Source organism: Homarus americanus, unplaced genomic scaffold (genome assembly GCF_018991925.1).
Source record: "Homarus americanus isolate GMGI-L3 unplaced genomic scaffold, GMGI_Hamer_2.0 scaffold30858, whole genome shotgun sequence".
Taxonomy (NCBI): domain Eukaryota; kingdom Metazoa; phylum Arthropoda; class Malacostraca; order Decapoda; family Nephropidae; genus Homarus; species Homarus americanus.
Window position 1 is genome coordinate 2,685,586 of NW_024737697.1, and position 14,169 is coordinate 2,699,754.

The 14,169-nt window shown below is 39.7% G+C and overlaps 1 protein-coding gene across 2 annotated transcripts in view; it reads right to left on the minus strand.

The window, feature by feature from the left end:
* Positions 1 to 6,278: 6,278 nt before the first annotated feature.
* LOC121873543 (NADPH oxidase 5-like) overlaps positions 6,279 to 14,169 on the minus strand; it is a 99,467-nt gene continuing 91,576 nt past the window's right edge. For both annotated transcript variants that reach the window (XM_042377174.1, XM_042377176.1), the window contains exons 9-12: positions 13,842 to 13,966; positions 13,137 to 13,221; positions 9,303 to 9,509; positions 6,279 to 8,428 (exon numbers count right to left, since the gene is read on the minus strand). In XM_042377174.1, the coding sequence (XP_042233108.1) occupies positions 8,297 to 8,428; positions 9,303 to 9,509; positions 13,137 to 13,221; positions 13,842 to 13,966 (549 nt within the window). In that variant the 3' untranslated portion in view covers positions 6,279 to 8,296. The remainder of the gene's footprint in view (positions 8,429 to 9,302; positions 9,510 to 13,136; positions 13,222 to 13,841; positions 13,967 to 14,169) is intronic.

The following is a 14,169-nucleotide window of genomic DNA, read 5'->3' on the forward strand; positions in this document are numbered from 1 at the left end:
ACACACACACACACACACACGTCCTCCCCCACTTGTTGATCCACACACACACACACACACGTCCTCCCTACCCTTGTTGATCCACACACACACACACACACGTCCTCCCCACCTTGTTGATCCACACACACACACACACACGTCCTCCCCCACCTTGTTGATCCACACACACACACACACACACACACGTCCTCCCCACCTTGTTGATCCACCACAACACACACACACACACACACGTCCCCCACCTGTTGATCCACACACACACACACACACATGTCCTCCCTCTACCTTGTTGATCCACACACACACACACACACACACACACACGTCCTCCCTCTACCTTGTTGATCCACACACACACACACACACGTCCTCCCACCTTGTGATCCACACACACACACGTCCTCCCCCATTGTCCCACACACACACACACACACACACACACACGTCCTCCCTACCTTGTTGATCCACACACACACACACACACGTCCTCCTCTACCTTGTTGATCCACACACACACACAACACGTCCTCCCCACCTTGTTGATCCACACACACACACACACACACAACACACACACGTCCTCCTCTACCTTGGATCCACACACACACACACACACACACACACACACACACGTCCTCCCTACCTTGTTGATCCACACACACACACACACACACGTCCTCCCCTACCTTGTTGATCCACACACACACACACACACACACGTCCTCCCTCTACCTTGTTGATCCACACACACACACACACACACACACACACACACGTCCTCCCTTACCCTGCTGATCCAAACACTTGTCCTTCTCCACTCTGCTGACTCACACACACACACACACGTCCTATTTTACCCTGCTCATCCACACACACGTCCTCCTCTACCTTGTTGATCCACAAACACGTCCTCCTCTTGTACTGACCACAGTCATGCAGGTTAGTTAATTTATATCAGTCGATTTATATTACGTCCAATAGTCCATAAAACATGGAGCTATAACTTGTTTCTTGAGTCCCCCCGCTGAGACGTCCGTTTTCTCTATTGTCTTTTCAGAATCTTCAGAAATCCCATGTTCTGTTTGTACTTGTTATTTAAACTTACGAATGAATGCGTATGTGTTATTATAAGATATATATACTCTTATATCTACTTTTAACCGAAACATTCAAGATTTCCTTGCTCGGAGTTGTTGGGGGGAGGGGGGTGCAACTTAAAACTTTGCAGATTTGAGTTTCTTTGTGCTCTAGCTCGACAGGAGTAAATTGACATCCTTCTCGGTCAGGCACAGAGCGACGAAGGAGTCCTTGGTGGTGATGAGGTTTGATATTTTGTTGAGTAGGGTTGCACTAAGGAAACTTGCAAGTTCTGCTTTCCTTTCGTCAGACACGCCCCCGTCATGGGAGCGTATCCGAGCCCGGTGTGCCATCATTTCAGAGAGTTCTTGATGGACAGGCCACCGTTGCATGGGTTGAAGCAGGAAACCTACCTATTCCGGGAAAGAAACCTGTCGCGGGAATTACAACACCCTCTGCCGCCACTTGTTGGTCGAGTGGTCGTAGAGTGGTTCCGGCGACTCTACGACCGGAAGCCCCGTCAAGGGAGCTTACTTCCCGAGTGTTAATGAATGCTCACTTATAGACGAGAGCTAGTGAACCTACTCAGGGGGGAGGGGGGGGGATTCAGGAATGCGATCCCCTTCCTAGTTGGACCCTCACGATCACGGTTACCCAAGAAGGGATAGGTTATGCTCCTACTTCTTTTCGTGTTCACAAATCCTGGGAGGGAGGTGAAGAGTTACAGGGGGGATCGAAGGACGACTGCACCTCTAGGGTGTAGGTCCCCAGGCCAGAGCGAAAAAGAAGGAAGAGCAAAGGAAGAACAGCCACTGGTGCAAGTAACACCGGTGGAGTCGCGGCCCAAATCTGCTGCAGGAAGCCGTTACAGAGCACCCAATCTTGGCCGCCTCTGATCAGAAGACACCTCTGAGCAGTGAGGGCGACACAGAAAGGGCGTTGTCTGGAACAAGCTTCCTAAGTGTTTAAGTGGTGGTGAGTGGCATCAAGTGATGGTTAGTGAGGTTGTCAACAGTTTGAGACAAAGGTAATTGGCTGGCTTGGGCGGTGAAGGGTCTGGAGAGAGGTCCTATCACGGCGAAGGATGGCTGGCAACCTTATATAACATCAGGTTAGGTGAATAACGTGGGATCCACTAATCCACAAACCACCTCCACCGCAGAACGAAAGAATAGCTTATAAAAATGGGTAACATAACAACAGGTCAGGTCAAGTCAGGTAAAAAATAAACAAAAACACATGAGACCCACTTATCATTTATCCTACATCCACCACAAATGCTTTCAAATCATTTGTAACCTTAACCCACTGACAAATAAATTTATGTAACATATTATCAGTTTTGTGCTGACCATCACTTTGGTTTATAGAATTCATTTCCTTTATTAGACTTAAGAGCATAAGAATGGAGGAAACTGCAGCAGGCCCATTGGCCCATACTGGGCAGTCCCATTTACACCCAACCCCTATCGCTCACACTGTATATCCGTCCAACCTAGGTATGTTTGAAGCTATCCAGTCTTTCTGTGACACATGTTGATTTAAACACTTCTAAACTGTTTTCCTAATCTATGGGATGATTATTGTTCCTTATATGAACGAACAGTGCACTGCTTTCAGATGCTGTTCTAATATTGTACTTGTGCTGTTTAATTCTAAGTTGTAATGCTTTCCCAGTCTGACCTACATAATTTCCATTACAATTACTACATGGAATGCAGTAGACATTTCCATTTACACTCAAGGTTGGACTGTTCTTAATTAACATATTAGTAATAGTTGCTGTCTTGAATAAATACGAAAGTTATAGTGTTCCTTTGTTTCCGTTTTCCTGTGCTCAGATATGTAAGTTTAGAAATAATTTCTATTTACTATATGGCCTCTGTCAATATTGCAAGCATCATTCTTTTGTCTGTTGACATGGAGTTCTTCAAGGATGGGACCTGGGCCTCAGGATCCTCTCGGTTCTCAGCAAAATCTTGGCCATCAATTTCATCCAGCATGGGGACATTTTGTTGAATGGCTATGCTGTGTAGGCCTGCGCAGCAACTGTCATCACTTTTCTAATCATATAACAGTGCAAATAATAATTATGCAAATTTAAACACATTTTAATGAGCCTACTTTATATCATAATGCATTGCTTCTTATCACAATCTTAGATGTTTCTTATCCACTTTATATCAGTGAAAATTTGTGGACCTATAGTTAGGTATAGACTTTTTTTTATGTTTTTTTCTCTTCATGGCAGAAAATAGCTCGAGTAATATAAGTATCTAATATATCATTCACATAAGCTAATGCTGGAATGCCTACACTAACCTCTGTAAACTGTAGCCGAGTGAAAATATAAATAACTTTAATCCATGAAGGAATTAAACATGAATTGTAACTCTTTAGGTTTTACTTAAATAAATAAGTAGTAAAATATTACAAGATATTGTTGGCAAAAATATTGAATGATATAACTGACTCTAAAAAAAATATTTGATCATAGTAAAAGGCCACTATATGCTCTCTACATTGATTTTGTCCCCTAAAGTTTGAGTATGAAATAATGGAAACATGTCGAGATATTATTGAAACATTCTTCTTGCTTGGCCAGAGCAACTCACATTTTTGCTAGGATCAATACACATTAACGAAACTATAAACTCTCTCTTACTTTACGTGATTACATTAAAGCTATAATTGAAATAAGGTACGGGACAGGTTTATTGACATCAGAGTGATCGGACCTCTATAATTCTTGAGTATCGCAAGAGCCTCAAAAAATTAGAAAATGTTCTCTATATTAATACATATCTTTTATTAGTAGCATTTATAATTTCTTGAATTTTTTATTAATATAGAAGAAGAATTTAAGATATCAATATCCTACGAAATAAATCATTATTTGGTTTTGCGATAGAATCTGGCCAGCCTCAACCCTCCTCAAAATTTTGCTCCCAGATTCCAATATTTTTATGAACGCACCAAATTTTGTAAACGCCAAAAAACTTTTAACATAAAAATTTTGTGTTGAGGAGATTTTGCAAACACACAATTCACATTTAATTTATGGCCGTCAGTCCAAATTCCCAAGGCATCAACTGCATTAAAGCCAGCACATATATTTGAAATCTTGCTTCTCTTAATGTTTTTTAAGTTTGAATATTACAATCTATAGTTCTCGCCCTTTTGACCAATACATGAGCTGGGATTCTTTCTCACTCATTTCAGTGTACCACTCTGCGAAGCTAAGAGGTTGAGATTAATTTTCTTAAAAACCATAAATAAAATTTAGTTTTCAAGTCAGAAACTGATTCCTTGACCCTAAAAACCCGATCGTAGACACACAAATTACTGTCCTGTCTAATATAGGAAGGCAGATATGGCTATTTGTAGGGGGTGACAGCGGTGGCCACTTTGGATTTTCTTGGCTGATCGCCAAATAAGGAATTTCCTGGATTGCATCTATCAGAAGTTGTTTTATACAAAACATTATACCACTCTGCCAAATTTCATGCTTCTACTAAAAAGTAATCATTTATCATGCTTAACTGCTAGACTATAGAGAGCTGGCGAGCAGGCTGTTGTGAGTCGAAGGTCTTTCCATTTCGCAACAGTGTTTCGAAACAAACATTACAAACATTGTTGGTTTCAAATAGCTTTATACGGCAGCAAAGTCACTTAATTATAACGAAATAAACATTTCAAAACACAACATGTACTGTACATTGGTCATTTGTGTTCAGCGGACCCAAAAGTTTCAGCTAAATGTTCTTAAATCAGATTAAAAAACAATTTATCCCCCCCCCCACCACCCACCCTGGAGACGATATAGGGCTGCAGCCAGAGTTTTAACCCGGCAGCAATGCATTTTGGGGATGTCAGAGGTAAGTAAGTGCAGTATACGTACCTTCTATGTAGAGGGTCAAACCTTTTGTAGTCAGAATAAACCGTTTAGGCACCTGATCTATACATTATCAAGGAATACTTACTTGATAGCCTTTATTTCGGAGTATCATAGCCAATGGATTAAACATAGTCTGTTTTGCATCAAACCTCTAATTTTATTTTTTCATTGAAGTTTTGGGATTTGGTAAAAAATAACGAATCTTTTACCTGTAAACAATTTCAGGTAAGTGGAACTCTGGCCGGAGTGAAGTGGGGGGCGGGGGCACTACCCCCTTGGATACGGACTTGGTTACTGTTGTGTTTTCAGTGTTGCAGTGAAGGGAAACTAATTGACAGTTGTAGTGCAAATCCCAATTTTGCAGGCAAGGGCTGTAAATGTCCATAATGCTCGTGATGCGTGTAAAGTTCTCCCATTTACTGTGTTTATACTGAAATAATTGTAATTATACACCTATATCCCATATTGGCAAAATTGTAATCTAGAATGTACTATAAAGAAACCAAGAAATATTGTATTGTTAGCTACAATGCTAGAACTTGTGACAGGGAAGAGATGACGCCCTTGACTTATCTTGGACTTTTTCATCCAAAACATAACAATTAAAAGTAAACTACTTGTGACATGTTTACATGGGTTATTGTTTATGTCCACCTCTTCTATATTCTGTTTATTAATTTTTTTTTTACAGTTTCCTGCTATGTAGACTCGCTCTAACTCGCCAGAGGACCTTCAGGACACTTAACAAGTACGTAAACAACTCTTCCTTCTTCTCTTCATCTTTTTCTAGTGTGGATTACTAAGTCGTTTGTATCATCCTTAATTTTTAATAATTTATGAATTAGTGTAAAACAAACACAGGATCATTCTCTTGAACTATTATGGATGAAAAAAAAACAACTATTGGACTGAAATGAATATTATCACTGATTATTTATTATGCACCATATGCTACACTTATAGGGGAAACGGCAATAAAATTAGCAACAACATTTAAGAGACACTGCATTTAAATGTTACAAGTAACATTATAATAGATATGTATATGTGTAATAAATTAATGGAGGCAATGTCTTGGAATACACAGCATCCCATAACCTTGACAAAGAAGTAGCAACACAAAGGATTAACCCTTTCCCCCTACATGGATACATACACACACACACATACACACACACACACACACACACACAGCATATAGGCTACATGGGTCACGCGCACCTACAGTGATTTATTTGTGTGTGTATATATATATATATATATATATATATATATATATATATATATATATATATATATATATATATATATATATACACATTCTCACTCTCGCAAAGAATACAATATAGTTATGTTTGAAGAAAGAGCATCGGGCAAAACTAATAAATAAATATATTATCCTAACGGGTCATTAGTAAACAAAAGCATTGTTAAGTTAACTCTATGGTCTGAGTACAGTACAGTACGATACAGTACAGTACAGTACAGTACAGTACAGTACAGTACAGTACGATACAGTACAGTACAGTACAGTACAGTACAGTACAGCATATACATTCTTATTAAACAAAAGAAGATAATACATGAGTGAAAATAGTACCTATATTTGAGGACAAACTTTGAACAATGAAAATTAAATATTGCATGAGCAACTTTTCAACATACAAAGGTAGAAATGGCTTATTAAATTCTCGGATTTCTCGCCAAAATAAAATACTGTCAAAGACCAGCCACGAGTTATACGTTTCTCTTTTAAAAATATAAAGTTCATAGAATTAATGATGCCTCATTAACTCAGTCAGATCTATCAGTTGATTTTGTGGCATTGTTTCTGTATTTTAATTTTACTTCATTAATACCTGCAACATTATTTCATTAACCATGCGAAAATATCTGGACATATATACCAAAGGTTTCTTTGACCCAAAACAAACCAAGAAAATATGTATGATATACATGACACGGGCACTCACTTGTCATGTATACAATTTATTCTTACTAAAGGTGAAAGAGAACTTGGCTCCTCATTCATCACGTTGTCTTAATACATACGAGTGGCAGATTTTACCAAAGATTATGGACAACCAGTACACATTGTGTGATGGTTAGCAAATGATCTCAAGTATTATCACCTGTTATTCTGAACTATGATAAGTGTGCTGTAGATCAACATGCCATGTACTTGTTACTTATATAGAAATCATGAAAATCAATAACATATATGGAGAAAAAGAGGGGAATTAAATTGGGAAATTTTGGAAAGAAGTACATGAGATTTGAGGTTAACATACTGGGATCTTAACCAAAACCATATGAGGATATAAATGCCAGTTGATGAGTGGCCCTCCCTCTCTTGTGGGTCAGTGAGGTACTGTACAGTATATTCCATGTTGGTTCCAATTAAAAATGAGAACACAGTGGGATGAGATCAAGTCCCTTAGTTACTTCACAGCTCAAGAGTACTTACATTACTAATCCTCACAATTATTTTCTTTGCCATTATCAATTTTCAAACAATAATAACAACAAAATCTCTAAGTTACCAGGACAGACAGCCATAAATAACCAGAGGTGCAACAAGCAAGGAACAGACACACACACGCAGGATGTTTGATATCACATGACCAAGACATTAAGTATATAACACACTTCTTTTATCATCTGTAGTAATTATCAAAGAGGCCATTCATTTATAGATAATGATAATGATAATACTAATAATATTTATAATTATAATAAAATCACTAAGAATAGAGATGACTTAGATCACTTCAGTTCAGTTGATGACGAGTCGTCTCATTCAGTTTCTTGGACTAAAGAAAATTTTGTCTGGCACCTAATGTCAGTCTATCTGTTACCTGAGAGCACAGCAACAAACATCACAGCTTACAGATACCCTTCAGTTGATTGATAAAGTATCAAGCACAACTCCAACATATTAATATATGAAAGCACTGGTTTCTGGTTCAGTTTCTTCACACATTTTAGAGATCAGATTGTAAGGTACTAGAGTGATCCACTCCATACAGTTCCTTATTTGTCATAGTAAAGGATTTGACCCCAGTCCAGCAGTTCTTGGTTCTCTGAGGTACCTAATTGTCAAACAGTACTCTCACACAGCAAGTGAAAAACTGCATTTTTATTACCATCTTGCCACTGATGGTGTAACAAACCCAGGGTAGCCAACTGAGAAATTGGCTTCTCTTAACACTCTGGAACCACACGAGAGTCCTACCTTCATGGGATACCACACATGGAAGGCAACTATCTCATAACCTCCAGCTCAATTTGTGCAGGAGAGCCAGGAATAACACACCTTCAAAACATCTCACGCTTAAACTCAAACTTGTACTTGATGCATTTCTCTCTGAGGATACCCACAAGGGCCGGAGGACCACAGTAGAATACACATACCTTCCCCATACGTGACTCTCTGATACCACTGAACACCTGCAAATAATATTCATGGTTATGAGGATCTTCAAAGATACTGTTTTTAGCTGTACTTATGATCTATACAATAATGTCAAATGATACTCAGATAGCTAAACTTATTGTCAGTGACATATATATATATATATATATATATATATATATATATATATATATATATATATATATATATATATATATATATATATATATATATATATATATATATATATATATATATATTATTTTTTGGCTGTGAAAGACTGTCATCATTTAACTTGCTATGGTTTTACAGTATTCCAGCATCCCAGATATAAAATACAGGCCCCCAGTCAGTCTACCATGTTGGAATCTGTTGTGCCATGTTGCTAATCTATTGTGGTTTCCTTCCCTTAATTTATCATCTTTTAATTTATCATTTCACCTCTTATCAATTTACTAGTCATTCGGGCGGTTGGTCTGTTCTTTGTTATTTTCTCAAACATGGTAATCACACTCAAATGTTAGACTCTTAAAGTAATGCATTTGGAGTGTGAAAGGAATTGTGTTAGTAAGCACACATGTAGGGAAGATGAGAGGAAAGGAAACAGGAAAAGGCAAATCTCATAAGAAGAGGGATTAAAAATATTAAAACAGGAGGAAAGTAAGGGTGATGTTACCCAAAATCAGACCCAACAATAGGTTAAAGACACCCTGGGGTACTTATTTAACTTGTGAATCCATAATGCCAAACACTGCCTTGTCTCTCACTAACCCCGGGCTTATATGAGAACAGAAGTAGAACAATGAAATACAAACACCACAACAGAATTTCTGTTAATATATTTACCTCTCTCTAGTTGATTACACAAAAAGTGAAGCACACAGTCCAGAAAAACTTAAAAATACATACCTTTTCCCAGTCGGGTCTGCCAGCTCTGATAGATGAAGCTAATGGCAGTGTAGGTCTGAGGGGGGCAGCACCTGTCTTGTAAAGGTGGAGGCTGAGGAAGGTCTCCATGGCAGCACCCACCACCCGCTGTTCACTTTCCATGGCTGCCAGCACCTCCAGGAACCACTCGAAGCTCCCAATGTCACGATTCACCCACACGAAGTCCACCTGTGACCAAAGGTGCAGAGGTTTTGAAACATTTTAGGAGAAATACGATGGACACTGAGTTGGTCGAACTCTACTGTATACGTCTTGTAATTAATTTTCTTTGTTGTAAACTTAAAGAATATACAGTAGGGTGTGTCATAGGAGGGAAGATCAGCTAAAACTAATGGCCCATCACTTTTTTGGTGGATTTTAGTGTATATAAACAGAAAATAATTTCAGTTTCAATATTTTGCAACCTTTTGCTAGGTAAATTTTAGCGTGAAATTTATCGAAAATCTAACGTACAGCTGCATTAGTGCATTACAATTAAATAGTGAACATTGCTTTCGACTTCATTCTTTTTAACAACCCAACTAACAATATTCTTTCTTTGCTCTAGATTCTGATGCATTTATAAGTTGATATTTTGCGATGCTGCTTGTGTCAGGACGAGGAACCAAAAAATCCAGCCATCTCAGTCACTATCTTGGGTCTAGAGAGAGCTCTAAAGTCGGAGTTGTTTACATTGAGTACATTGAGATGCTTTTACGGTGTTTTAATCAGGCAAAATCGGTGAAAGAACCAGAACACAAACAAAATTGCCCATTGATATGACCAAAAGCTGTCTTGGCTGCAGTACCTCTGGCTAACGCTCAGTTCAAGCCTCAGTCATAACAAGTCAGAAGAAGATTAGTGGCCCTTGCTGCTTCGGTTAAGGAAAAGGCAAGAGATATCTCTCTTGGGAGAGAAAAACTTGCAGTTAAGGACAGCTTTGCCAAGCAACTGGACCAGTTATTTGACATAATTACTTGCAAGTGCCCAATTGTTCTCTGTCCTGAGTTTGGATGCGATCGTGACTGTAAATCCGAGGCCCACATCTCCTGTATTTGCAAGCGTGAACTGAAGATTCCTGTGATCGAGCTGGCATTTGTCAAAGCACAGAGAGAGAAGACTGGCAGTATAGGGGCTCTCATGATTTCTAGCCAAGATATTCCGGAGTCCAAGAGACAGGAGGCTGCCACAGAGAGACAGAAGAGGAGAAGAGTTGCCGAGGAAAAAGAAAGAGAGGCTTTGAGAAGGCCCAGGGTGAGGTAAAAAGAGCCGATGATTGAGTCAAGCTGATTCAGAGTTTAATGACTTCCCCATATGGCTGATCCGAGTGCTGACCAGGAGAATGGTGACTTTGTCTCTAACCCAGAAAATAATGATCCCAAACCTTCCGGGCATAAGATTCCGAAATAGGAAGATATCCCGAGCATAGCTCTGGCCAGCATGCGACACCACACTGGTCTCAGAGAAACTGCAGAGATAGCAACAGCTGCCTGGATTGACGGTGGTTTGATAACACCTGATGATGTTCACCTGGTGATAGATCATAACAAAGTAAGGAGAGCTCAGGAGAAACTTGTCAGTAACCTAGAAGAGGAGTTTGATAAGGGGATAAGAGAAAATGGAATCAATTGTTTGTTCTTTGATGGGAGAAGGGATGACACTAAAGTGTTCATGAAAGTTGGAGATTCTGACAAGTTGTTCCCTGCCATGGTGAAGGAGGAACACTACTCCTGCTGCAGTGAACCAGGAGGGAAGTATTTGTGGCATTTCACTCCAGAGAAAGATGACATCAGGAAACCAGCTGAGATAGTGGCAGATAACATTGTGAACTGGCTCAGAGAGAGGAACGTAGACCAGACCCTGCAGGCCATTGGAGGGGACAGCACCAACACGAACACAGGGTGGCAAGAGGGGGTCATACAGTGGATAGAGCGGAAGATTGGGAGGAAGCTGGTCTGGATTGTTTGTGACCTCCACACCAACGAGTTGCCACTCAGACATCTGATCCAGGAGCTGGATGGCAAGACTCTTTCAAACAACAGATGGTCTGGTCCTCTTGGCAAAATGCTGGACTCTGCCACTGAGTTAGAAATAAATCCGAGCTTTGAAAAAATCACAGTTGGCCCTCCACTCGTTGAGCTTGCACATACTGTCATTGACGACCTGAGTACTGACCAGTACTATGGTTACATGATTTGCAGTGCCATCAAACTGGGGTCATGCCTGATAGACTTGCTTACCTGCAGATAGGTCCAGTCTCACATTCTAGGTGGCTCACAACGGCACTCAGGTTCTGCAGAATTTGGGTCGCTCATCATAAACTGAAAGGGAACCAGCTTCACAACCTGAGACTTATTGTCCAATTCATCGTGAGTGTCTACTTGTCAAATTGGTTCAACACCAAGGTCAAGTCATCGTTCTCCGAAGGTCCGAGGCATGTTCTCTTCCAGCTTGAGCTCCTGAGGAGTCAGCCAAGGAAAGTTGTTCAGATTGTGGAGCAGACTGTGAGGAGATCTTCCTGGTATGCTCATCCCGAGGCAGTTCTGCAGACAATGCTCTGCAGTAAGGATGAGGAGGAGAGAAGAGTGGCAGTCAAAAAGATCTTGGATATGAGACTTATGAGAGGATCTGGGCATGACGAATCAGTTGGTGACGATTCCTTCAGGGTCAGGAGGACTCTTGAAGTCAATCTAGGTGCCAAGACCCTCACTGATCTCATAGATCTGGATAACATCAGGCTGGCAGTGAGCCCCCTCTTACCTGCAGCCTCACCAATGTTCAAGTCAGAGCTTTCCTGGACAACCCCATGCATGTCCCTGCCTGGCCCTCGCACACAGAGTATAGGCGTTGTGTACAGTGAGCGAGGCCAGCAGTCACGTGTACAGCCAGGAGAGGAGGGAAGGCTACATCCGAGCTCAGGTGGTCAGCAGGGAGGTGATGAGTAGAAACAGAAGCAAGAAAGACATGTTCTCTATGGTGTGCAGCAACACCGGGTCGTAGTAGTAAAACCGGTTTTTGTATTTGATGATTTTGTTTTCTAAAGGAATATTAAATTTAATAAATGTGTCAAGATCATTCGTTTCACTATTCTGGATCATTTTCATCCTAATAAATTAACCTGATACATTTACTTTACTTTAAATAAGCTATTTAGTGGTGTTGGTAAAAGGGTGGGAATACTGATTTTCATAAGATTTCAAGTTAAAATTTACCTAGCAAAAAATGAAAACTTTTCAAATTTGAAGATATCACATGATTCTGCACATAGAACTACATCATTAATACCATGGGCCGATTTTTCAAACTCAAAAAAAAAAAATTCGCCTCCGTATGACACACCCTAATATACAGTATATTTACAGTTTTATCCTCTTTCCTACAGCCTATCAGCCTGGCATCATAGGAAATTAGTGACCCCATTTAGGTGCCTATTATAATAGGGATGTAGACTGCTGGTCCTTGAAATTGACAAATTTGTTATTGTAGTACTCTAGTAGAATAAATAAGGAGCTGTTGGTAATTTGAAATATCTGAGAGTGGATCACATTCAGTAAAAGTTGTTATATTGTACAATCTTCTTAGATCTGGAGACGATATGCACAATGAGGTGGACTGTAAGACACAGTGGGAGGTAATGAGTTATATATATATATATATATATATATATATATATATATATATATATATACCCTGTACGTTAATGCATGTATGTACCCGCAGATGTGTGCTGTACTTATAATAGAAGGACAAACTATTGTCTACAAATCACAGTACTGTACAGTACATCTACCACAGCCAACAGAACAAAGGACTTACCTTCCTGAGTTTTCTGAGTGTGGCAGGCAGCGCCAGGCAACTGGGGACGTGACAGTACGGGCAGGGCGCCTTGGCTGCTCGGTACCTACCATGACATAATAAATGTTATTATTTGTGGGTTTCATTTACCTCCTTCACATCCTACACAAGGAAGGAAGCAACTGTCATACACCAGCAGCAGATAAGACTAAGTGATTCATAAAGCTGATATGTAACTCACAGAATTACCTTGATGTAATACGTGAGTCCGTGAGCACTGAGTAACTCATCAACAAATTTTACCGACTAGAAGGAATTAAATTCAGGATTTACAAGGAAGCTGGCAGGATAGCTAAGTTGACATATGTTGACTTAACCAAAGCAAATCTACTGTTTGCATAATGGAAGTGTAATTCTGGGTTACATGTTTTGAATCATATTTAAAATCAGTTTTAACTGGTCTTAACATACTGTCATTATCTGATGTCTATAACAACATTACAAGTTGCCAGGAAAATAAATTTTGAACTTAGATTTGAACCAGGAAGAAGCTTGAGGAGCACAGAGGCAAAGTTGTTAACTGAAGTAAAATTTAACAAGAACGAATAAATGAATATACTATAGAAATGAAAGTCTACACTCCAGGCGCATACAGTACAGCATGTATATGGTTTAATAACACAGAAGATGAACTAATGTGAGGAGGAACCCACAGTAGTTGGCTACCTCATCATGACGCTCTGAAGAATGGAGGCAAAAGGTGTAACTCCGATCCCAGCGCCCACCAAGACAGCGTGAGTGACTGAGAATATCCTGGTGGAGGGAGTGCCGTATGGTCCATCTACAAACACCTGCAGGGTATAATACATGTGGCATGATCTTGGCACAGCTCTCACAACAATGATTGTATCCTGATATCCTCCACATAATAAAACATTTACCTACTGTACATCAACTTCTGCTAGTCCCATTATACACATATATTCTTATATTTAGTCCACAGGAAAATCATTGTGTATTTTTACATTTCATTCCCTTTTCAATCGTAATGAAA